General features: G+C 38.7%; 1 protein-coding gene across 3 annotated transcripts in view; it reads right to left on the reverse strand.

Annotated features, from left to right (window-relative positions):
- Positions 1-626: 626 nt before the first annotated feature.
- The window catches only part of LOC110213481 (adhesion G-protein coupled receptor F2), a 66,977-nt gene continuing 44,520 nt past the window's right edge, over positions 627-23,083 (reverse strand). The window contains exons 6-11 of one of the 3 annotated variants that reach the window (XM_020993841.2): positions 14,586-14,813; positions 10,267-11,628; positions 6,973-7,014; positions 4,661-4,720; positions 4,050-4,114; positions 627-1,010 (exon numbers count right to left, since the gene is read on the reverse strand). In XM_020993841.2, coding sequence (XP_020849500.1) covers positions 4,067-4,114; positions 4,661-4,720; positions 6,973-7,014; positions 10,267-11,628; positions 14,586-14,813 — 1,740 coding nt within the window. In that variant the 3' untranslated portion in view covers positions 627-1,010; positions 4,050-4,066. Of the gene's footprint in view, positions 1,014-2,596; positions 3,043-4,049; positions 4,115-4,660; positions 4,721-6,972; positions 7,015-10,266; positions 11,629-14,585; positions 14,814-23,083 lie in introns of those variants that run through there. The other 2 variants (XM_020993843.2, XM_020993839.2) reach the window with 2 other exon arrangements.

The raw sequence follows: 23,083 nt of genomic DNA on the forward strand, positions 1-23,083 counted from the left end.
GAAATCTGTTTCTTGAACCCAAGTGTAAAACTGGGTCCAAAGGTGTGCTAAAGTAAGCTCAAACAAACTTGTGAGCACCAAATATTAAATTTTCACTATGGGCACTTACATCTCAGAAATTGGCAAGTGCTACAAATCAGAGTATATTACTGTTGTGTTGATCGTCAAGACTTAAGAAAGTAATAAGGAAAATGTTAATAATGCAGATTAAGCTTAAAAATGACCTGTGTGCATTTTTTTTCAGAGAGCTGGTTGTTAAACATTTACTAGCACACCCCTGCATTTATCCCTATTACATTTGGTCTTATTGGCTTCAGCCCAATGTTCTAGTGTATCAAGATTTTTTTCTTCTGCCTGGACTCTGTCATCTAGTTATGTTAGCTCATACTCCCAGTTTTCTTTCATCTGAAAATTGAGTAAGCATGCCATCTAGCCCTTTTCCCAAAGTACTGATGAAAATGTTTAAATGGCAGAGACAAGCATGGATTCCTGGGACACTCCACTGGAGACTTGACATGGCATCATTAAGTCTTTGAGCCTGTTCATTCAACCAGCTCTGAATCTATCTAATTGGACTATCTAATTGGGGATTCTGTGTTTTCTATCATCTGAGCCCACATCTCCCTATTTTCCCTCCACAAAATCCCTTTCCATTCCAAGATTCTTTGAATGTGGCCAAGATGGCAAATCTGATTCTTTGCAGAAGAGCAGAAAAATCTAAAACAACTGGTAGTCCCACTGTCCATAACAATCCTTTCCAGTATAACATAAAGATATTCAGACACCACGTGTTTTGGACATAAAAATTGTTGATTGGAGGGGGAAACACTTAGCCCTGAAAAGCAGGGACAGAGACAGTGCTCAGCAGCCTGACTCTCCCTCTAGTTACTGCCTCCCCCCCAAAAAAATGCATGTAAATTAGAAGTTTCCTTCATATTTCCAAATGCAAAGAAGGCAAGATGAAGTCTGTTTCCTCTCTCGAAATCTTCTCCTCCAGAAGTAAGAATGCCCTGCTAGGAAAGATGAACAAATAGTCAGTTATGAGCAATAAAATACAAAGTTCTCCACCCAACACCACACTCAACAATAGTTATGGAATTATAGAATCCAAGAATATCAGACTCACAAAGGACCTTGAGGATTATCTCCAGAGCTATAAAATTCAAGGCCAGATAGGGCCAAACTGCCTATGAAACTCTTCCTGCAGTCTCAACCAATTAAAGTATTATTGGGAAATTTTTCACAAAATGAAAAAAAATACAATACAACATAGATAATGTTAATTTGTGGTTTTCTGGGTCAATACAGGGTACAGGGATAGGATAACATTTGATTTTGACACCATTACTTAGTCCAGCCCCATTATTTTATAGGTGAAGAAAGTGAGGCACGATATTGGCGTTGGCACAACTAGATCCTTGAATTCTTGATTCTTCTCAGGTGATGACCATTGGATTGTAGTATCACAGATTTAGAACTGGAAGGGACTTTAAAAGTCCCCTAGTCCAATTCTCTTGTTTTACAGATGGGGAAACTGAGACCCAGAGAAACAAAACAACTTTCCCAAGGTCACATAGGATCTTAATAGCCCAGTTATTTTAACAATCTTCCTTCCTTTCATTTTCACTCTCCCTGAGAAATGCCAAATGATATTAGTTAATTCTATTTGACTGCAAAGCATTGGTACTAAAGATTGCCTTTCTCCAAATTTATTAATGACTCTCTCCAGTAAAGAATAACTCCTTTGCATAATTAGCACTTTCTTTGTCAAAGGTCTAGGTTGCTTAGTGATGCCTAAAAACCTGCCAGACTTTCAAAAGAATGAATACAGGCCAGGTTGACCCTAAGTCAGAGATTTCACTGTCTCCTAGGACTTGTCCTCATACATGGCAGCATGGATTTAGCCATCAAACTACAGTTATTGCTTATTGTTGTTCAGTCATTTCAGTCCTGTCTGACTCTTCATGACTCCATTTGGGGTTTTCTTGGCAAGAATGCTGGAGTGATTTGCCACTTCTCCAGCTCATTTTACAGATGAGAAAACTGAGGCAAACAGGAGTAAATGACTTATCCAGGGTCACACAACTACAAAGTGTATGAGGACAGATTTGAATTCATGAAGATGAATATTCCTGACTCCAGGCCTGGCACTCTATCGACTGAGCTCTCTAGCTGCTATCAGTCATCATCCTACCCACGTCAAAAAGTTTAACAAAATTCATTCAGATAATGCCTCGCACTTGCTATATTCAGAGCACTTTGGTAGACGCTAAGGGACATACAATGGTCATCATCAGCCTTGTTATACTTTGTGACTTTCTGCCACAACAAAAACCTTAAGGACCTGATGTTTCACACTTGATGCTGACACTTACTGTGTGACCTTGGGCAAGTCATTCAGTCATCAGTATCACCACCACTATCATCAACAAGCTTTCATTATTATGTGCCAGGCATTGTGCTAAGCCTCACATATACAAATAAAGGGGGAAATACAATCTCTGTTCTCAAGGAGCTCACGTGGGGAGAAACAACATGCAAACAACTGTAAATACAATGTAAATAGAAGGTGATCTCAAAGGGAAGACACCAGTAGTGGCAGTTTCAAATCTTGTATTCAAATCTTGCCCCCTAAGCATTGTTCCAGTTACTCAGTCGATGAAGGGCCTTGGAAATTGAACTGGGCCCATGGCAGAGAATACCAACTGTTTTCTCTCTGTTATATTTTAGCTATTTCTTCAAAGAGAAGTTTCCATCAAGGTCTTCCAATAAAAAGTCTAGAATCCTGTGCTTGATACTTTTCACCAATTATTTTCTGTATTCCATCTGTCTGATGGAGATGCAGCTCAGCTGAATGCTCGTATAGTCAGGCTGGTTCTCCTGCCAAAGCTTGTTACACAGCATATAAGGACTAGATGTCCCAGCACACTCAGGTGAAATACAGTCTTCTGAGCTTGTATGGTTTCCAGTCATCCAGCAATGGGTTGATTGATGCAAAAGGAGTCACTCTAGGGTCTTTTCTTGGGGTCTCAACTTCTTCATCTGTAAAACGAAGAAGCTGGACTAGGTGACCTTTAAAAATCCCTTCCAGTTCTAAAAGTATGATGCTAAGATCCTAGGGACATCATCTGAGAAGAATGAGATTATAACAATTGACTTTATGTGCTTTGCTAATTGCAACATACCATACATATGCTGTCATGAATGGATTTATAATTTATGAGATGTCACCAACACAGATGCACAGTCTACCTTCAAGTTGCAGCTCTGCCACTTTGCCTGTGTGATCATAGGCAAATCATTTTGTCCCTAAGGGCCCCCATTTTCTCATCTGTAGCATGAGACGGTTGGACTAGAAGACATTTAAGGTGCCATCTAGGTGCAGCTAGGGTGGCACAGTGGGTAGGGTACCGGGTTGGGAGTTGAAAACACTCATCTCCCTGAGTTCAAATATGGTTTCAGACACTTACTACCTGTGTGACCCTGGGTAAGTTACTCAACCCTGTTTGCCTCATTTTCCTTATCTGCAAAAATAGCTGGAGAAGGAAATGGCAAATGACTTTAGGATCTTTGCCAGGAAAATACTAAATGGGGTCACAAAGAGTCAAGACACAACTGAAAAACAACTTAACAAGAAGGTGCTATCTAGTTCTGACCGTATATGAGATTGATGCAGCCTCAAGTTTTGGAGATGGAATGGCTAAATTGGGCTGCTTCCAGCAAATGCTACAGTCCTGGGAGGTTTGGGGCTAGAAAGAAAGGAGAATTCAGTAGATGGACACTTCCCCACACACACACACACACACACAAAACAAAGAAACTAGTCTAATTCCTAGGCTGTTAGGAAAATTCTGGTGTGCCTACCTTGGGATTTGCATAATGTGTATATTGGTGACTTAGAAGTTTATATACATTCCTGCTACTAAGCGAAAATGTTTTCAGTATGGAAATGCCTTTTACATGAGTAAAAATAGTCTTTATGGTATAGCTTTTCAAAGAAATTGCTTATGGGAGATACTCCAGCTTGGGTGTCCTTCCTTTGTACTCACCTCCAGTGGTAAACAAGTTAGTGTGACCCTTTGGTGGGATGATGTGCCGATTCAGAAGAAAAATGCTATTGGGGAAGAAAACACAATTAGAGTCCCCAAGATTATCACTCAAGCAAAAATTAATGGTGAACAATTAATCATCTTAATTATATGTGACTACCAAGGACAGCAATGGCATAGAAAACTGAAATCCTCAGCTAATGGTTTTGGCTTTCACTCACAGCCCTTTCCCTTTATTATCAGAACTGCTGACAAATAACAAAAGGGGCTTATTTAAGTGTTCTCTCCTGCCCCGACCTTGGCTATTCTCTGGAAAGGATATAAATTGTATGAGTGAGGGGCACTTAAAAGTCCCAGATCTCAAAATATCTTACCTCTCCCAACTGGTCTCTCCTTTATGATGCCTCCTTTACTTTTTTTTTTAAATTTACATGGAAGATTTCCCAGAGATTTCCAGTTTTCACGTCTTAGGACATTTTATTTCTTATATCTCATCCAAATCCCTCTTTTAGCCTATTTTTTTTTTACTCAATGGCCAACTGCTTAAACATGATTAAAACTGGAGAAACAATAACTAAGTGTTATAAACATAAACAGGGTGAGATTTCTACCTCTGATAGTCTAGACAGCCATTTTACAGAAGACATTCTGACCTTTAAGGCATCTCTTATCTGTAAATTAAAAAAAAAATCATTAGCACTCTCTCCATTAAATTATTTGGCACATATGTGTATTCGTTGTTCCTCACCCTCATGGGGCACAGGCACAGAGACATTTATAAATCCTCCCCACAGTTTGTCAGTTGGTATTCATTAAAGCGCCATATTCAACACGCTCAGTACTGATGTGAAAAAGAAAACTAGAAAAACCACACCAGGGATACTGTCCCTATTTCATAGGATAAGTAGCAAGGGGCCTGTGAAACAATGGGGTCCTGGCCTGCCATGCAAAAGCAGTGGAACTTTGGGCCTCTGAGAACACTTTTAGTTTTAGATCTTCAATACTAACGATTGGTCTTCTCACTTGCTTCTCGTGGTCCACCAACCCCTGCTTCTTACTTGTTATACAAATTAACCCACCCTTCTGGGCTCCACTCAAGCCCTATTTCCTTAATAAAGGAGGAAACCTGGACCACTTTGGCCTCATCTCACCCTTTCCTAAAGGACAGAATCTCTACACTAGAAGGACCTTCAAAGGTCATATAGTCCAACCTCTACTTGAAGCAAGAATAAAGAAAGGGAAACTATGTCCAATGGAGCTGAAAAGAATGACTGGGACCAGGTTAGATAAAACTTTAAAAGCTAAATAGAGGAGCCTCGTAGTGGGAAACCACTGGAATTTATTGAGTAGGAGAATGACATGATTAATCCATGCTTAAGGAGAAATTACTTTGCTCACTGTATGCACGAAGGACTGGAGTACCAGAGGTCTGAGGGAAGGAACACAATTAGGAAGCCATTACAATAATCTAAGTCAGAGGTGATGAAGGCCTCAACTAAAGTGGCAGTTGCATGGGTGGAGAAAAGAGGTCATATATGAGAGATGTAAAAGTGGAAATGGCAAGATGTGACAGCTGATTGGTTAGGGAGAATGAGAAGTCCGACATAATGCCAAAATTATGGACCTGGGAAACTGGAATGGTGGTGCCTTCCATAGAGATAGGGTAGTTTGGAAGAAGAAATTTGGGTAGAAAGATGAGTTCAGTTTTAGACCTGTTGAGTTTAAAATATCTGCAGGACTTCCAGTTTGAAATGTCAGATAGGCAGTTGATGATGTAGGACTGAAGTTCAGGAAAGAGATTGAGACAGACAGACAGACAGATAGATAGATAGATAGATAAAGATGGATGGATGGATGGATGGATGGATGGATGGATGGATGGATGGATAGATGGATAATCAGTTGGTTGGCCAGGGGAACCAAATGAAAAGACAGATCATAGTATTTCAGATCTAGAGCTAAAAGATTAGATAAATAGATGATAGATAGACATATTAATATATTTATTATATATGCATATATTTATATGTGTGTGCATGTGTGTGTATATATACATGTATACGTACATATATATACATACATACACACACACATATATATAGATAGTTAAATCCACAGGAGCTAACAAGGTTATCAAGAAAGAGAGTATAATAGAGAGAAAAGGGCCTAAGGCAAACACTGAGAAATATCTATGGTTAGGAGACATGATTTAAATGATAAACTAGCAAACGATACTGAGGACAATCTGAAATGCCAGGCAAGAGAGTTTGGATATTCTGTCAATAATAGAGAGTCATGGAGGGTTTTGGGGGTTTTTTTTGTTGGGTTTTTTTTTTAAGGCACAGGAGTGACATGATCAGGCCTATACATAAGACATATTATTTTAACAGTTGTGTGTGGAATAGATTGTAGGAGAGTAAACTGGAGGTAAGGAGGACCATTGTGAAATAGTTTGCATGCAGGATAACAAAGTCATGTATTAGAGTTTTGGCAGTCAGGATGAAAAGAAGAAGAGCAGATATGACAGATTTTATTGAGGTAGAATAGTCAGAACTGCTTGGATGTAGGGAGCGAAGTGGAAGAATAAGTAAAAGGTAACACTGAATCTTCTACTCTGGGTGACTAGAAGGATGAAAGTGACACAAATAGAAAAAGTAAAGTTAGGGAGAAAAAGACTTTTTAAAAAATCTTTTAAATATATATGTATATATATGTACATATATATATTTAAATTTATACCAAAAGTCCCTGTATGCTAGTTAACTCTAACATTAGAGAAGTGCTTTATGCTGTGTTTTCCTTTATCATCATTGTATATATGATAGCATGGACATATTTACAAAAGAATGACTGAAATGAGGAGATAGACAGACTTTCAGTGCCATAAATTTAAAAAAACAAAAACAAAAACTAGCTACAGTACCTTCTGATCCAGGAACGTTCCAAACACTAAGATAAAGAAGCCCTTGGAAACAGGAAAGGAAAAGAAGTATTTATAAAAACAAAACAAAAAAGAAAACAATAAATACAAAATTCAACACTGTCTTCTTTTGGAAAACAAAATCATATTTAGATGAAATATTATTAAATCTTTGAAACGCTCTAAAATGGCACATGCCAGAGATCAAAGTATTCTCAGCTGTCTTTTTAAAGAGAGGCAAAGAACTGGTATGTTGTACCAGTACCACAGTTTGCCCAGTCCCAATTTTGTCTATGTCTGAAAGAATGTTGGATATGGGCTCAACAAAGGCTTGAGTTTGAGAACTTACAAAAGAAATCAAAGCCATGTGGGAACAGGGCAAGTTACATGCTATCCTTGTTTTCCTGCCCGTAGCTTAGCATAGGCCTGATACATAGTAGGCATTGTATAAATGCTGATTTTCCCTTCTTCCTCCTCCCATAGCTACACAGTGAGCACACCTAGTAGGAAAAAAGGAAGGAAGAAGAAAAGAAGGAAGGAAAGATGGATGGAAGGAAGGAGGGAGGGAGAGAGGAAGGAAATAAAGAAAAAAGAAGGGACAAAGGAAGGAAGGGAGGGAGGGAGTAAACAAGCATTTATCAAGCTCTTTTTGCCAGACACCAGGCTAAGCACTTAATAAATATTATTTCATTTGATCATCTCAACAACCTTGGGAGATAAGTGCTATTATTATCTTCATTTTATGGAATCTCAAGCAGACAGAGTTTAAATGACTCGTCCAGGGTTACACACTAATCTGAGGCCAGATTTAAACTCGTCTCCCTGACTCCAGAACCCATTACTCTACCCAATGAGCCACCTAGCTGCCTCTGTGGACCTATCTGCTACTGGAGTTGTCCTGATGATGCTTTAAGCAGGTCTACAAATGATGAGATTGCATCCCCAACATACTTATTGATTTACAAAAAGAGTCATTTTATCCACCTGTACAATAGACTGCTGAACATTAAATATAAACTAATAACAGCAGAATTGTTTCAGGACCATTTCTATGTTAACGCCATCCAAAAAAAATGAAGAGATAACAGTGATAATGATGATGACAATAATAATAGCTTGTATTTATATAGTGATTTATCATTTGGACAATGCTTTATATAAATCATCTAAGTGGAATAATTATAGATAACTTCAAACAAGAGAGATGATATGGCACAGCAAGCACAAGGGCAGACTGGGAGACAAAAAGACCTTTTTTCAAGTGTTGTCTCTGACACACACTAGCTGGATGACCTTGAGCAAGTCACTTAACCACTCATATCAGGCAGCTCTCTAGGACTAGCAGTTACAAGAGAAACATCAATCTGCATTAATAGGAACAGTTTCCACATGAGGGTTCCCTACACCAATGAAATTAACAGTTTCAGACAAAACAAACAAGCAAACAAAAAACAAAAGCAAAAACCAAAGTTCCAATATGGTTCTGGATTCATGAATCAAAATTAAAGTGAACATGAATGGAGATGAAGTAGGTATTAGAGAAGCCTGTTGTGCCCACTTTCAGTCAAAGTATTGCAGATATTCTAGAAGTGATTAGCCATCAAAGTTTGACACTAAAGCCTATAATGATCAGCATGAGTGGAGTGCCACCAATGATTGTCAATACAATAATTAGATGTCCCTGACCTGATCCATTGTCTGAAAGGGTTGAAACTGGAGTTAGCAAAAGATTTGGGTTTAAATCCTACCACTGACATTTACCAGAATGCTCTTGGTTCATTTTCCTCATCTGTAAAATGGGGATAATATTACCTAGAGTACCTATGTCACAGAGCTTAAGAATCAATAAATCAGCAAGTGTTTATTAAGCACTATGCTAGGTGCTAAGAATGCTAAGACAATAAATGAAACAATCCTTGCTTCTAAGCAGCTACACAAAAATAAACAGAATAAATACAAATAAATAGGAAATGGTTGATGATAAGGTAGCTTGGGGGAAATATGATAGCAGCTACGGGATCAGGACTGAGATTTTTGGGGAAAAAAAACTTTGAAAACTTTTAAGTGCTGTAGAAATATCAGTAACTAGTTTTATTATTCTCCACAACATATCTTTTCCAAGAAGCTTTCTACCTGTCACATCACAAATACAAACTTGAAAATATCATTTAAAATTCAACCCAACTGGGCTAGAGCCAGACCTACAAGACAGACCAAACTTACCCACAATTACTCAGATACAACTTTGACCAATAAAAACCTAAGAACAACTTGGGGGCAGCTAGGATGGCACAGTAGATAGAGCACCAGCCCTGAAGTCAGGAGGACCTGAGTTCAAATCCGGCCTCAGACCAAACACTTGACACTTACTAGCTGTGTGAACCTGGGTAAGTCACTTAACCTCAATTGCCAAAAAAAAAAAAACCCAAAAAAAATTTTTAGTAGATGTCACCATCCCAAATATTCATAACCAATAAGCTACATACAATTTCAGAGATCTGGCTGAGATCAAAGTCATGTAGGGAAAAAATGAGGTACATGTCATCTCTATGGTCCTATCTACGACTGTAGTTATGCCAACGATGCTTTCAGTGAATTCTACAGACTACAAGCTTAAATTTTAATTTTTTCATTTAACTACAAAAAGCAGTTATTTTATCCACCAGTGTAGTAGTCCACAGAACACAGAATATAAAAAAATAATAGCAAGATCACAGCTTGTCCCAGGATTGTTTCTTTCTGTACCTCACAAAAATATGAGAATAAAATAATAATAATAATAATAAATAATAATATCAGCCTAAAGTATAGGAATGTTTTTTAATATATGTTTTTTAATATATGTCACCATATCAAATACCCATAGCTTCCAAATACATGGAAGAAAAAGGATGAGATCAGAACCCAACTCTTCCTGACTCTAGGTCTAACATTCTATTGACTAAGCTGTGATACCTCCACACTACTAATAACATTATAAAATATTAACTTTACAATACTTCAATGGGTTTTAAGTAGTGAACTGTCCAGTAGTATATCTGACCCAACAAACTTCCTTCCATAAAACTCCTTAGGATAGTTTAATTAGAGCCAGAAGTTTTGAGTTCATATGATCAACATACAAATGCGGAAACTGAGGCCAAGGTTATGCATATATAGAAAGTGGCAGAACCAGAATTTAAACCCAGGGTCCTCTGACTAAAAATCCAGCCCTCTTTCCACATCACTATAACTCCTTTCATCTCCTGTGCTTTCTCACTCTCCCCACTAAAATATATCAATAGAATTTATACGTACCTGGAAAGCATTAAGTAATGAGAAGATTATATGGAATGCAAGGGAATTCTTTTCTATGACTATGGCTATTCCAAAGCCCCAGGTCAGTCCCAGCAATGGTGTGAGGATGGCAACATTCTTACTTATTCTCACTATGGTAGCCATTTCTTGAGCTATTGGGCTGCCAATGGAAGGTCGCTGAGTCTTTACTATGACCATTCCTATTGTGATCAAGTTCATCACCACGATGGCCAGGGCTGGGACAACAAAGGCAAGTAGGGCTTTGGTATTATCCCAGTTGAGCCAACAGGTCATGGGTCGCACATAGCCTTGGCTCGGTTCAGTGGCAGCAACCGTAATGACAGCAATTATCAAAGGACACCCATATCCTATGGAGAAGGCAGAAGTCATTACAACAGACTTTGGGATGGTATGAAAAACGATCACAATTCCATAAAGGATGAGGAGTGCCATCACGAACATCCAGAAAAAAACAGAGAGGTAAAAGAAGTGAATAAAAAAGGTAACAACCACACAACCATTATGGTGTTGCACTAGATTGCTAAAGAGGGAAGATACAATGAAGCCCATATCTGCCATCAGAAGTGTGGCAGCAATGTTCACAATGCAAATGTGGCGTAAGTATGAGATCTCTGTCTTCGTTACCTGGCGCCAAACCATGGCCTCAATGATTAAGCAAAGAATTAAACTACCAATTGAGATGCCCAGGCCAATATACATGATATAAAGCAGAACTGGGCTCTCAGGGACATGAGGCGACATAAGAATTGAGAAAGAAGTAAATCTCTTGTTTGATTGACAACTACAAAGAGTCTGGTCCATGCCATCCAGGGCCATTTCACAGGCTTCCTCATCCCACTTATTCTCTGTCGGGTGCCAGCCAACACACTGTGTTCTGCCATCTCTAAATTTGGTGATCTTCTCAAAAACCAGTGAGATCCTTTGGAGCTCCTTGGGCAAGATGACAGACAGAATGAGACCATTCACAGTGACATTCTCAAAGAAGCTGGCTTCCAAGATGGCCCCTAGTGTGGGGAAGGCAATGCTGATGGCTTGGGAAGGCAAAGGCAGCTTCTGAAGCTCTTCCTGTGGGAGAAGCACCAGACCGGTGATTTCATTCTCAGTGTCATTCACCTTCATGGAAAAACTCAAACTTTCTTGGCCGCTGTCTTTTGATATGTTGATGCCGAGGATGTGAATGAATTCCTCTGAGATGTCAAGGGAATGCTCATGTAGTAAAAAGTTCTTCACAAAAGAAATCATTGACTGCAACAAGATAGAGCTACTGCTTCTTTCAGGCACAAAGGTCCAGTGTGGGATGCTTCTGCTGTCCAGAATATGATTTGCTATGATGCTGTAGCTCTACAAAGGAACATTATGTGTTAACAAGATAGTGATGATAATGACAGCAACAATAATGGATGTTTCTAAAGCACTTGAATGTTCCCCAAAATGCCTTGCGTCTATTGTCTCAGCTGAGCCCAACAACAAGCCTGGAAAAATAATACAAGTATTATTTATTACACCCATTTTACAGATGAGGAAATTGAAATGCAGAGAAGTGACTTGCACAAAACCAGTTACATATTTGAGCCAAAATTGAAATCTAGTCTTCATTTTATTTTATTTTATATTTGGTGAGGCAAGTGTGGTTAAGTGACTTGCCCAGGGTCACACAGCTAGTAAGTGTGAAGTGTCTGAGACCAGATTTTAATTCAGGGCCTCCTGACTCCAAGGCTGGAGCTCTATCCGCTGCACCCCCTAGCTGCCCCCAAATTTAGTCTTTCTTACTCCAAGTCCAGCACCATATTCTTTACATGTTTCTTCAAGGCCAGTGTTCTCCCCAGTGAACCAGCTAGGTACAAGTAGAGAGCCCTGGACCCAGAATCAGGAAAACCTAAGTTCAAATCCAGCTTACGACATTTACTCACTGTGTGACCCTGGAAATATCACTTGCCTTCTGTCTTCCTCAATTTCCTCACCTGTGAAATAGGGATGATGCAAATAGCACCTACCCCCCAGGGTTGTTGTGAGGATGAAATGAGATAATATTTTTAAAGCATTTTGTGAATGTTAAAGTACCATGTAATTGCTAACTGTTGTTACTGCTATTGTTACTCTACTACCTCTCCCGTGATTGCACAGCTAATGCGTCCCAGGCATGATTTTAACCCAAGTGTTCCTGGCTTCAAATATAGCATTCTACCCACACAATACTCTGCCTCCAGCTATAGGACAACTGTGTAAGTTACAGGATCGCAGACTTAGAACTGGAAGGAGCCTTTGTGGTCATCTAGGTCACCCCTTCATTTTACAAGTAGGGACCAGGTGAATTAACTTCAGAGAATCATAGCATCACAGGCTTAGAATCATAAAGGACTTTGGAGACTTTCTAATTCAGCCATCTCATTTAACGGATAAGGAAACTCAAGCCCAGCAACGTTAAGAGTCTCATCAAAGATCCCAAAGATATTAAGTGTTGGTAGTAGGATTTGAACCCAGGCCATAGGATCATAGATGCAAAGCTAAAATGGACCTCAAAGGTCATCTAGACAATTCCTTCATTACACAGATGAGGAAACTGAAGCCAAGAGAAGAGAGATATAGTGACTTCTTTTTCCATTTGTTTTGTTTTTTACTAGGCAATGGGGTTAAGTGACTTGCCCAGGGTCACACAGCTAGTGTCAAATGTCAAGTGTCTGAGGCCATATTTGAACTCAGGTCCTCCTAACTCCAGAGCTCTATCTACTGCACCACCTAGCTGCCCCCTATGTAGTGACTTCTTAAGATCATATAAGCAGTCAGTGACAGGCTGCATTTGTATTCAGGTCTTCCGACTCCAAAGTTACCTCTCTTTCCACTGTACCATGATGATCTAGGAAGATCCATATACAATTGCCATTTGCTTTGTATATATCTTGTTTTTAATTTTCTCTGTGAATATTGTTTCACCCCAAATAAAATATAAACTCCTCAATGATGGAGGTGTTTCATTTTTACCTTTGCATCCCTAGCACCTAGCACAGAGCCTGGCACACAGTAGGCTCTTAATAAATGCTGGCTGACTTGACTTAGGTGTTTAATAATTGCTTCCTTCATTGACTTGAATTTAAGGGAACACCTGCCAAGGTGACTAACTAACCATCATATACTATTATCATTCTGAAATGTATATAATCATCTTGTACTGTATATGAGCCTCATGTCTTTGAGCCTTAGTTTCCTCTTCTGTAAAACTGGAATATTTATACTTGAACTTCCTTTTTCACAAAGTTATTCTGGAGAAAGTCTTTTAAAAACCTTAAAGCAATATACAGACATACAGAATTGTAATTAGTGATTCTGGCATCCAGGGCAAGGACAACAAAATTTTCAGTATGACAAATTCAGTTAGAAAAGAATACCTTAGGGAGTGACCTTAGACCTCAGTACACAATGATTTATGGGGGAAAGACTCTAGGCATCACCATGTTGGGAAACGGAGATCTTGGAGACACTTATCCCGAAGAACAGATGCCCCAAAACAATTACCAGACCCACTTTCTAATTAAAGGGAAGCCAGACTTGCTTAAGATCACAGAAAAAAAAAATCAACTAGTCATTTCATCAGTCCACAAGCATTAATTAAATGTGTCAGGGCTGCACTCAATCTCAACGTGAGCCTAGAAATCAAATCTTATTACCTATTCACTTCTCTTCTCCCCTGTACCTCACTTCCACCCTTACCACCTCCAACCTTTCTTCAAGTACTCTATCATTTACTAGTTGCATGACTTCAAGCAAGGTCCCTAACCTTTCTAGATCTCAGTTTCCTAATCTATAAAATGGGAACATCTCTAGAGACCTTTTCAATTTAGTTTATGATTCTAGAAATCATCTCCACTCAATTTCAAACTTTAGCTTTTGCTAACTATGGTCTTGAGCTTTGCCAGAGGTCCCTTCCTGCCCTAATGCTCTACAATTCTGATTCTTTTCCACACGGAGAGTCTTTTTGTTTTGTTTTTGCTTGTTTGTTCTTGTGAAGCAATCGGGGTTAAGTGACTTGCCCAGGGTCATGCAAGTAGTAAGTGTTAAGTGTCTGAGGCAGGATTTGAACTCAGATCCTCCTGACTCCAGGGCCAGTGTTCTATCTACTGAACCTTCTATCTACCATTTTGTTCCCACCACATGGAAAATATTTCTCAACCTTAGCAAGTTGTCATGAAGAAGAGGCATATAAGAGGCAACATGGGCCAGTTCTCCTCTCTCTATCTCACAGATACCTCTCATTCCAGTTGTACGACATCCAAATCTTTTGGAAAATATGCAAGGTGACTCACCTGTATCTTAACTTCATCAACATCTTCAGATAACACTCTTGAAATATTATGCAACAGCTCCACAATGACCTCAATGTTTCCTGGTATTTGTGGAGACTTTTGAATGCCTTTAAGTATGCAAGATAAATCCTTTGGACATCTTTGCATCAAAACGTCTGTAATCGTTGCATGTTTTCCTATTTTTGAAGGCACAGCTGCAAAGATGTTGGGAATTATCTTTGATGCATCCTAAGAAACAGGAAGAGGGGGAAAAGCACAACACATACGTTTATGGTTAGATGATTAAAAAACATTCCTGTTTATTGTTGTCATTTTAGCTTCGTTTCTACTGTTCCAGGGGCATACTAAAAAGCTGGGTTACTTGAAGAAAAGAGTGAGATAAGCAAAAGGAAATTCTGAAGAAGGTCTAGGAGAGTTCAACTGGGACATTGATTGAGAAGAATACTAGAGAGAAGAGAGATGGTAGCTCTGCATTGGGACTTTGGCACACATGGACACTAATTTGATGCTGATTGAGCTATCCTATCTAATCACCATGTCTGTGACTCCCTATACCAGAGGTTTCCAAACTTATTTGGCCTCCTGTCCTCTTTTTTAAAAAAAAAATTTTTGTTAATTTATTTTGATTTATCAACAGTCACTTCCATAAGGTTTTGAGTTTTAAATTTTTCTTTCCCTTCCTTCCCCCCTGCCCAAGACAGCACAAAATAAATCTGATATAGGCTATACATACACATTCCTATTAAACATATTTTCACATTAGTCATGTTGTAAGGAAGAATTAGAATCAATAGGAGGAACCACCAGAAAGAGGAAACAAAACAAAACAGAAGGAAAAAAATAGCAAATAGTATGCTTTGATCTGCATTCTAACTCCATAGTTCTTTCTTTGGATGTGAATAGCATTTTCCATCATGAGACCTTTGGAGATGTCTTAAATCCTTTCATTGCTGAGAAGGGCTAAGTCTATCAAAGTTAGCCACAAAGTGGCTGTTATTGTGTGCAACATTCTCCTGGTTCTGCTCACTTCACTCAGCATCAGTTCATGTAAGTCCTCCAGGTTTTTCTGAAGTTTGCCTGCTCATCATTCCATTACATTCATATACTACAACTTGTTCGGCCATTCCCCAATTGATGGGCATCCTCTCAATTTCCAATTCTTTGCCACCACAAAAAGAGCTGCTATAAATATTTTTGTACATGTGGGTCTTTTTCCCATTTTTATGATGTCTTTGGGATACAGGCCTAGAAGTGCTATTGCTGAGGGGCAGCTAGGTGGTACAGCACCAGCCCTGAATTCAGGAGTACCTGAGTTCAAATCCGGCCTCAGACCAACCACTTCACACTTGCTAGCTATGTGACCCTGGGTAAGTCACTTAACCCCAATTGCCTTTAAAAAAAGTGCTATTGCTGGGTCAAAGAGTATGCACATTTTTATAGCCCTTTGGGCATAGTTCCAAATTGCTCTCCAAAATGGTTGAATCATTTCACAACTCCACCAACAATGCATTAGTGTTCCAATTTTCCCACATCTTCTCCAACATTTATCATTTTCCTTTTTTGTCATGGTGGCCAATCTAATAGGAGTGATGTGGTATCTCAGAGTTGTTTTGATTTACATCTCTCTAATCAATAATGATTTAGAGCATTTTTTCATATGACTATAGGTCACTTTAATTTCTTCATCTGAGAACTGCCTGTTCATATCCTTTGACCATTTATCAATTGGGTAATGACTTATATTCTTATAAATTTGACTTAATCCTTTATATATTTTAGAAATGAGGCCCTTATCAGAGACACTGGTTGTAAAAATTCTTTCCCAGTTTTCTACTTCCCTCCTAATCTTGGTTGCATTGGCTTTGTTTGTGCAAAAACTTTTCAATTTAATGCAATCAAAATTATGCATTTTGCATTTTGTAATGTTCTCTATCTCCTGTTTGGTCATGAATTCTGTTCTCCATAAATCTGACAGGTAAACTATTCTTTGTTCTCCCAGTCTGCTTATAGCATCAGTCTTTATATCTAAATCATGAACTCATTTTGACTCTATTTTGGTACATGTTGTGAGATTTTGGTCTATGCCATACTCTTTTTCAGTTTTCCCAGCAGTTTTTGTCAAATAGTGATTCCTTATCCCAGAAGCTGGGGTCTTTGGGTTTATCAAATAGTAGATTACTATAGTCATTGACTACTATGTCTTACATACCTAACCTATTTCACTGATCCACCACTCTATTTCTTATCCAGTACCAAGTAGTTTTGAATGATTGCTGCTTTATAATACAATTGAAGATCTGATATGGCTAGGCCACCTTCCCCTTTGTTTCTTTTCATTAGTTCTCTTGATATTCTGGACGTTTTGCTATTCCAAATGAATCTTGTTATTATTTTTTCTAGCTCTATAATTTGTGGTAGTTTGATTGGTATGGTACTGAATAAGTAAATTAGCTTAAGTAGAATTGTCATTTTTATTATATTAGCTAGACCTACCCATGAGCAACTAATGTTTTTCCAATAATTTAGATCTGACTTTATTTGTGTGAAAAGTGGTTTGTAATTGTGTTCATATAGTTCCAGGGTTTGTTTTGGTAGGTAGACTCCTAAATGTTTTATAATGTCTACGGTAACTTGAAATAGAACTTCTCTTTCTATCTCTTGCTGTTGGGCTTTTTGGTAATATATAGAAATGCCAGTGATTTATGTGGGTGTATTTTATAGCCTGCAACTTTGCTAAAGTTTTTTATTATTTCAAGTAGTTTTTTACTTGATTCTCTAAGTATATCATCATCTCATCTGCAAAGAGTGATAGCTTTGTTTCTTCTTTGCCTATTCTAATACCTTCTATTTCTTTTTCTTCTTTTATTGCTAAAGCTAACATTTCCAGCATGACATTGAACAACAGTGGTGATAATGGACATCCTTGTTTCATCCCTGATCTTATTGGAAATCATTCTAGCTTGTCCCAATTACATATGATGCTTGCTGAAGGTTTTAAGTAGATGCTACTTATTATTTTAAGGAAAACTCCATATATTCCTACGCTCTCTAGTGTTTTTAATAGGAATGGGTGTTGTATTTTGTCAAAAGCTTTTTCTGCATTTATTGAGATGATCATGTGGTTTCTGTTAGTTTTGTTGTCGATTTGATCAATTATGCTGATAGCTTTCCTAATATTGAACCAACCCTGCATTCCTGGTATAAATCCTACCTGGTCATAGTGTATTATTCTTGTAATAAGTTGCTGTAATCTATTAGCTAATATTTTATTTAAAATTTTTGCATCTATATTTATTAGGGAAAGTGGCCTATAATTTTCTTTGCTTGTTGTGACTCTTCCTGGTTTAGACATCAGCACTATATTTATATCATAAAAAGAATTTGGTAAGACTCCTTCTTCACCTATTTTCCCAAATAGTCTATGTAGTATTGGAATTAATTGTTCTTTAAATGTTTGATAGAATTCGCTACCGTCCTCTTTTCAAAAATAAAATTACTCAACACTGCTCCCCAACCCCAGAAATCTACTTTCTTTAACCCTTTAACTTTTTTTAAAATCTGCTTCATTTAAAAAAAAGAAGATGCATCTTAAATTTAATAATTTATTGTAAATTGTGGGAATATTTCCTGCATTGAAATTTTGATGACATAATATTGTATCATGTAACCATATAGTATCATATTGTAAACAAGTCTTTACATGCACATATTCCTGCTGCAGATGAATGCTAGACTTTCTGACAATGCAGGACAGGCTGGCCTGCCAACACTCACTTGTTAACCCCCGTCCTCAGACTTGACCAGTGATTGGTTATAACTTGTATTTTGTGTTTATTTGGAAAAGAACGTAATCATTATGACTTTAACTCTGTTACACAAGAGATGAAACATGTACAAATGGTTTTTCAAAATTTTCTTCTCTTCTCTTCTTTTCCTTATACTTCCACCACCCCATTATTTTTGTTCAACACCCCCTAATTGCACCTGAGGCTACTACCACCCTCCCTAGATCGTTCCAGCAGCCCCCAGGGGGCAGTATCACCCACTTTGGGAACCTTACCTGGCCACCACTGGCTACGTGCATTGTCTCCCTCATTAGGATATAAGTTAAGAGATTTTTCACTATCTCTCATCACCACCTCCTCCCACAGCCAATACGCTGTTAAGGCCTGTCAATTCCATCTTTGCAATGCCCCCTTCTCTCTTCTGATACTACCACCACTGTAGTGCAGACTCTCATCACCTGATGCCTAGACTATTTATTAAAATAGCCTGCTGGTGGGTCTGAAGACCTCAACTCTCCTCCCATTCCAATCCATCTTCCAATTAACCCTTAAAGTGATTTTCCTGAAGGACAGTTCTGATGAGATCACCGCCCCTACTCAATAAACTCCAGGGGCTCTCTGTTGCCCCCAGGACCAAATACAAAATCCTCTGTTTGGTATTCAAAGCTCTTTATAACCTAGCCCCCTCCTACCTTGCCAATCTTCTTATATCTTACTATCTGACATGTACTCTTTGATCCAGAGACATTGGCCTGTTGGCTGTTCCCCAGATAAGACACTCCACCTCACAGCTCCAGACATTCTCTCTGGCTGTTCCCCATTCCAGTAAGTCCCTACTAACATCCCACCTTCTAGAGGAAACCTTCCTCAGCCTTTAATTCCAGTGCCTTCCCTCTGTTAATTATTTCCTATTTATCGTGTACATAGCTTTTCTCATGTATTTTTGTTTGTAAATTGTCTCCCCCATTAGACTGTAAACTCCTTAAGGGCAGGATTATGTCTTTTGCCTCTTTTTGTATCCACAGCACTTAGCACAGTGCCTGGCATACAGTAGTCACTTAATAAGTATTTAATGACTGATTGATTAAGGGCAATGACAGTCTCACTTTTGTATTTGTATCCTCAGGACTTGGAACAATGCCTGGCACACAGTAAGCACTTAATAAAAGCTTTCTCATTCATTTGTTCACAGTCAAAGCATTAGCATTATTCACAGAGCAGAGAAATTCTGCCTACTGTAAAATGCATAGTTAATCAAGCAAGAGGAAATGAAAAAGGGAAGTGTTTAAGAAAACCAAAAATGAAAATCAAAAAGATTTAGATTAGAGAGAAATACAACCATGGCAGAACAAGGAGCAGTTCTCATAAATCTTATGCTGGACAAAATTTAGGTTCTACATGAAGAGAAGGCCATTTTTACATGTAGGCAAAGACTTGTCCAGCAGGACCTGAGGCTTTCCACTGGAAAGACTCAAAGACATGAGAGCTACAAAGGGTACATGGAAACTACCTAGTGATGGGAGCATAAATCTGAGTCTAGAAGGAAGCTTGGAGGTCATCCAGTTCAACTCCCTCATTGAAGAAATAAACTGAGGCCCAGAAAAGTTAAGCAATAAGTGACACCTGCAAGATTTGAACACAAATCCTTTGATTCTAAATCTAACATCCTATCCTCTATACTATAGTCTATACCTCCCCTCATTTTAGAGATGGCAAAACTAAGGCCTAGAAAGGAAAAGGGATTTGTCTAATCTATTGCATCAAGATCACAGCATAATTGCGACTAATATCTGGTTCTCCTGAATTCCACTTCTGTGACTAATGTGTCTAGTGAAGATCTCATTGAAGGTCTTTAAGCAGACGCCAGACTACTATTTGTTATATATGTAAATGGGAATTCCTTTTAGATATAGGTTGAATTAAATTTCAAATTTTTAAATTTTAATTAAATTGAAAAATTAAATTAATTTTTAAATTTAAATTCTTCAGTTCTGTGATTGGAACTCCTGGCTCCCCAAAGGTGTTCCCAACCCTGGAATCATCGTGCCAAAAATTCACCCTTACGGCATAATTCTTTTGTGTTAAACTTAGTCTCTCTGAGGATTCTTACTTCAAAATGTAACCATCTCAGGCAAAATTGACCTAAAAAGTCATTAAAATCTTGATGTGTAACTTAAACTGATTGTTTTCCCTGACTGTTAAGAGGACCTCAGAACAGTATAAGAATATCCTGGGCTTAGCTTGTGTGGGGAAAGTTGGGAAAGGAGAGGGACTGAGGAGATCCATAAGCCAACGGTTTTCTACTTTGCAATTTTGCCCAAGACAGACCCTAGAAATAATAAATCACATTTGTATAGTGTTTTAAGTTTTATGATGGATTTTCTTTATAATATTAAGAAGTTAAAGTCAGCCCACCATAGCACAGAGAGACCCCCACCTCAGAGTCAGAAAGATCTAGATTTCAAATCCCGTCTTTAACATATATACTAGCTATGTGACCCTAAACGAATCATAGCCCCTCAATGAGCCATGTGACTCTCTAACACTACAGATTGTGGAGTAGTTGCCAACCTGTATCGGTAAAAGGGAGCCTCCTCACCAGGAGCACTCTATATCAATAAAACCACAAGTCTGGTCAAAAAAAAAAAACAAACCAAAAAGGTAGCTAATGCAAACTTTTTTTTTAACTTCTTTTTACTGTGATCTCATGTATAGTCAGTTAGATATCACAAAGGACAGAGTGCTAGGCTTGGAGTTAGGAAGACCTGAGTTCAAATCTGTCCTCAGATACTATGTAACCTTGGGTAAGTCAATTAACCTGTCTGCCTCAGTTTCCTCAACTGTAACTACTTCTTTCCAACTACTTTCCAAGGTTGTTGTGAGGATCAAATGAGATAATTTTGTAAAGTGTCTGGAACGTAGTAGTTGCTTTATAAATACTAGCTATTGTTCCTACAATTATCATATGTGTACTCCAACGGTTTATGTAGTTCACAACCCATCCATGGCTTCTCATCCTATGCAACATCTCTCCACCTCTTCTTTTCAGTCCATCCAGCTTACTAGGGGCCTCCCTGTACTTTTCTCTCTCTCTCTCTCTCTGTCTGTCTGTCTGTCTGTCTGTCTGTCTCTCTCTCTCTCTCTCTCTCTCTCTCTCTCTCTCTCTCTCTCTCTCTCTTTTATTTTGGAGGCAATGGGGGTTAAGTGGCTTGCCCAGGGTCACCCAGCTAGCTAGTAAGCATCTGAGGCCAGATTTGAACTCAGATCCTCCTGACTCCAGGGCCTGTGCTGTATCCACAGTACCACCTAGCTGTCCACCTTCCTGTACTTCTCTTGAATTTGTGTGAAACATGAAGACAACATGGAGCCTCTCAGTAATTCCTCACTTTTATTGATTGGATGACCCACCCATGAATGGCCCCCTATATCTCTGTGATGACTTCCTTTATGCCCATATCTCTTACACAGTTTTCAGTTGGTAATTTGTTGCAGTCTATTCACTGCTTCTTAAAGTTCTTCATTGCCCTTCGTTTGGACTTTAATTCTTCAGAGGCTGTAGTATGCCTCATAGACATACAGTATCACTGGAATAACAGTGATGTGGTGCTTGGGTGCTTATGTTTGGGTGCTTGTGCTTGGACCCCAATTTCTCCCTAGCCTCAGAAACTGTCCCTGACAGTTTCTCCCCAGCCCAAGGACCCTGTGCTTAGCAATTACTTGTGAGTGGGCCCCAGCAAGACCCTTATCTCTCTCCCTGGTGGACTTCCAAACAGCACCTGAAGGATTTATTAGTTTAAACTGACTTTGCACTGGGTCATAAAGACATTTTTACCCACTACTATACTATCCTACCACCCTACCTTATTATCTACATCCTGGGCTCCTCATTAACTGTATTCTAGACTTAAGACATATGTATAACTCCCTACATCTATCTTGTCTAACAAGACATTGACTGGTGGCAGACTGGACAACTCTCAGTTACCCCGAACTCTAGTTGACTTAGTGATATAGCAGGCCTAAAACCACACCTCCATGTGGCCCTCCTTGTGGGCTTTTCCCAGTGAACTCTGGGTAAAACGCTTGTACAGTAGGTACAAGAAGTGCATGTTCTTTTAAGAACTGACCACTCCTTAACCACTCGCTAATCCCACCCTGAATCACCTAGTTAGCATATTTGGCACATGCTTTATTGTGTTTTATCCTATATAAACTTTAACTGTACTTCTCTAAGGTTGCAGGATCCTTTAAGAATCCTTGCCCGCTGAAAAGCGTAACAATAAACTTTGCCACCTTGGCTTAAGGAATGCTTGAGTCTGTGAATTCATTCCAGATGACCCATCGTGTAATTCAGTCTTTGAGGGGTCACAACCTCTCAACCTCTCAGCCCGCAACAACAGTGTTATTTAAAAAAAAAAAAAAGAATAGATATGTCTCCAGGAAAAAAAAATTGGGGATCATTGAAAGTATTACAGTTTTCCAAAGGTAATCCAGCCCACTTTCCTTCTCTTCTTCAATTCTGGACCTAAATCATGTCAGTGTGCAATATCTGTCCAATATGTAAGCAATTATTACTTCTCCACACTCCTCCAAAAAAAAACCCTCATTTTTCTCCTTGGATTCCCTTTTTCTGTCAAGAGCACAACCTAGGAGTTATCCTTGATACTTTCCTCTTACTTATCCCTTGTAGCCAATCAATTACCAAATGTAATC

The sequence above is a fragment of the Phascolarctos cinereus genome, unplaced genomic scaffold (genome assembly GCF_003287225.1).
Source record: "Phascolarctos cinereus isolate Bilbo 61053 unplaced genomic scaffold, phaCin_HiC Scaffold_5;HRSCAF=322, whole genome shotgun sequence".
Classification (NCBI taxonomy): Eukaryota; Metazoa; Chordata; class Mammalia; order Diprotodontia; family Phascolarctidae; genus Phascolarctos; species Phascolarctos cinereus.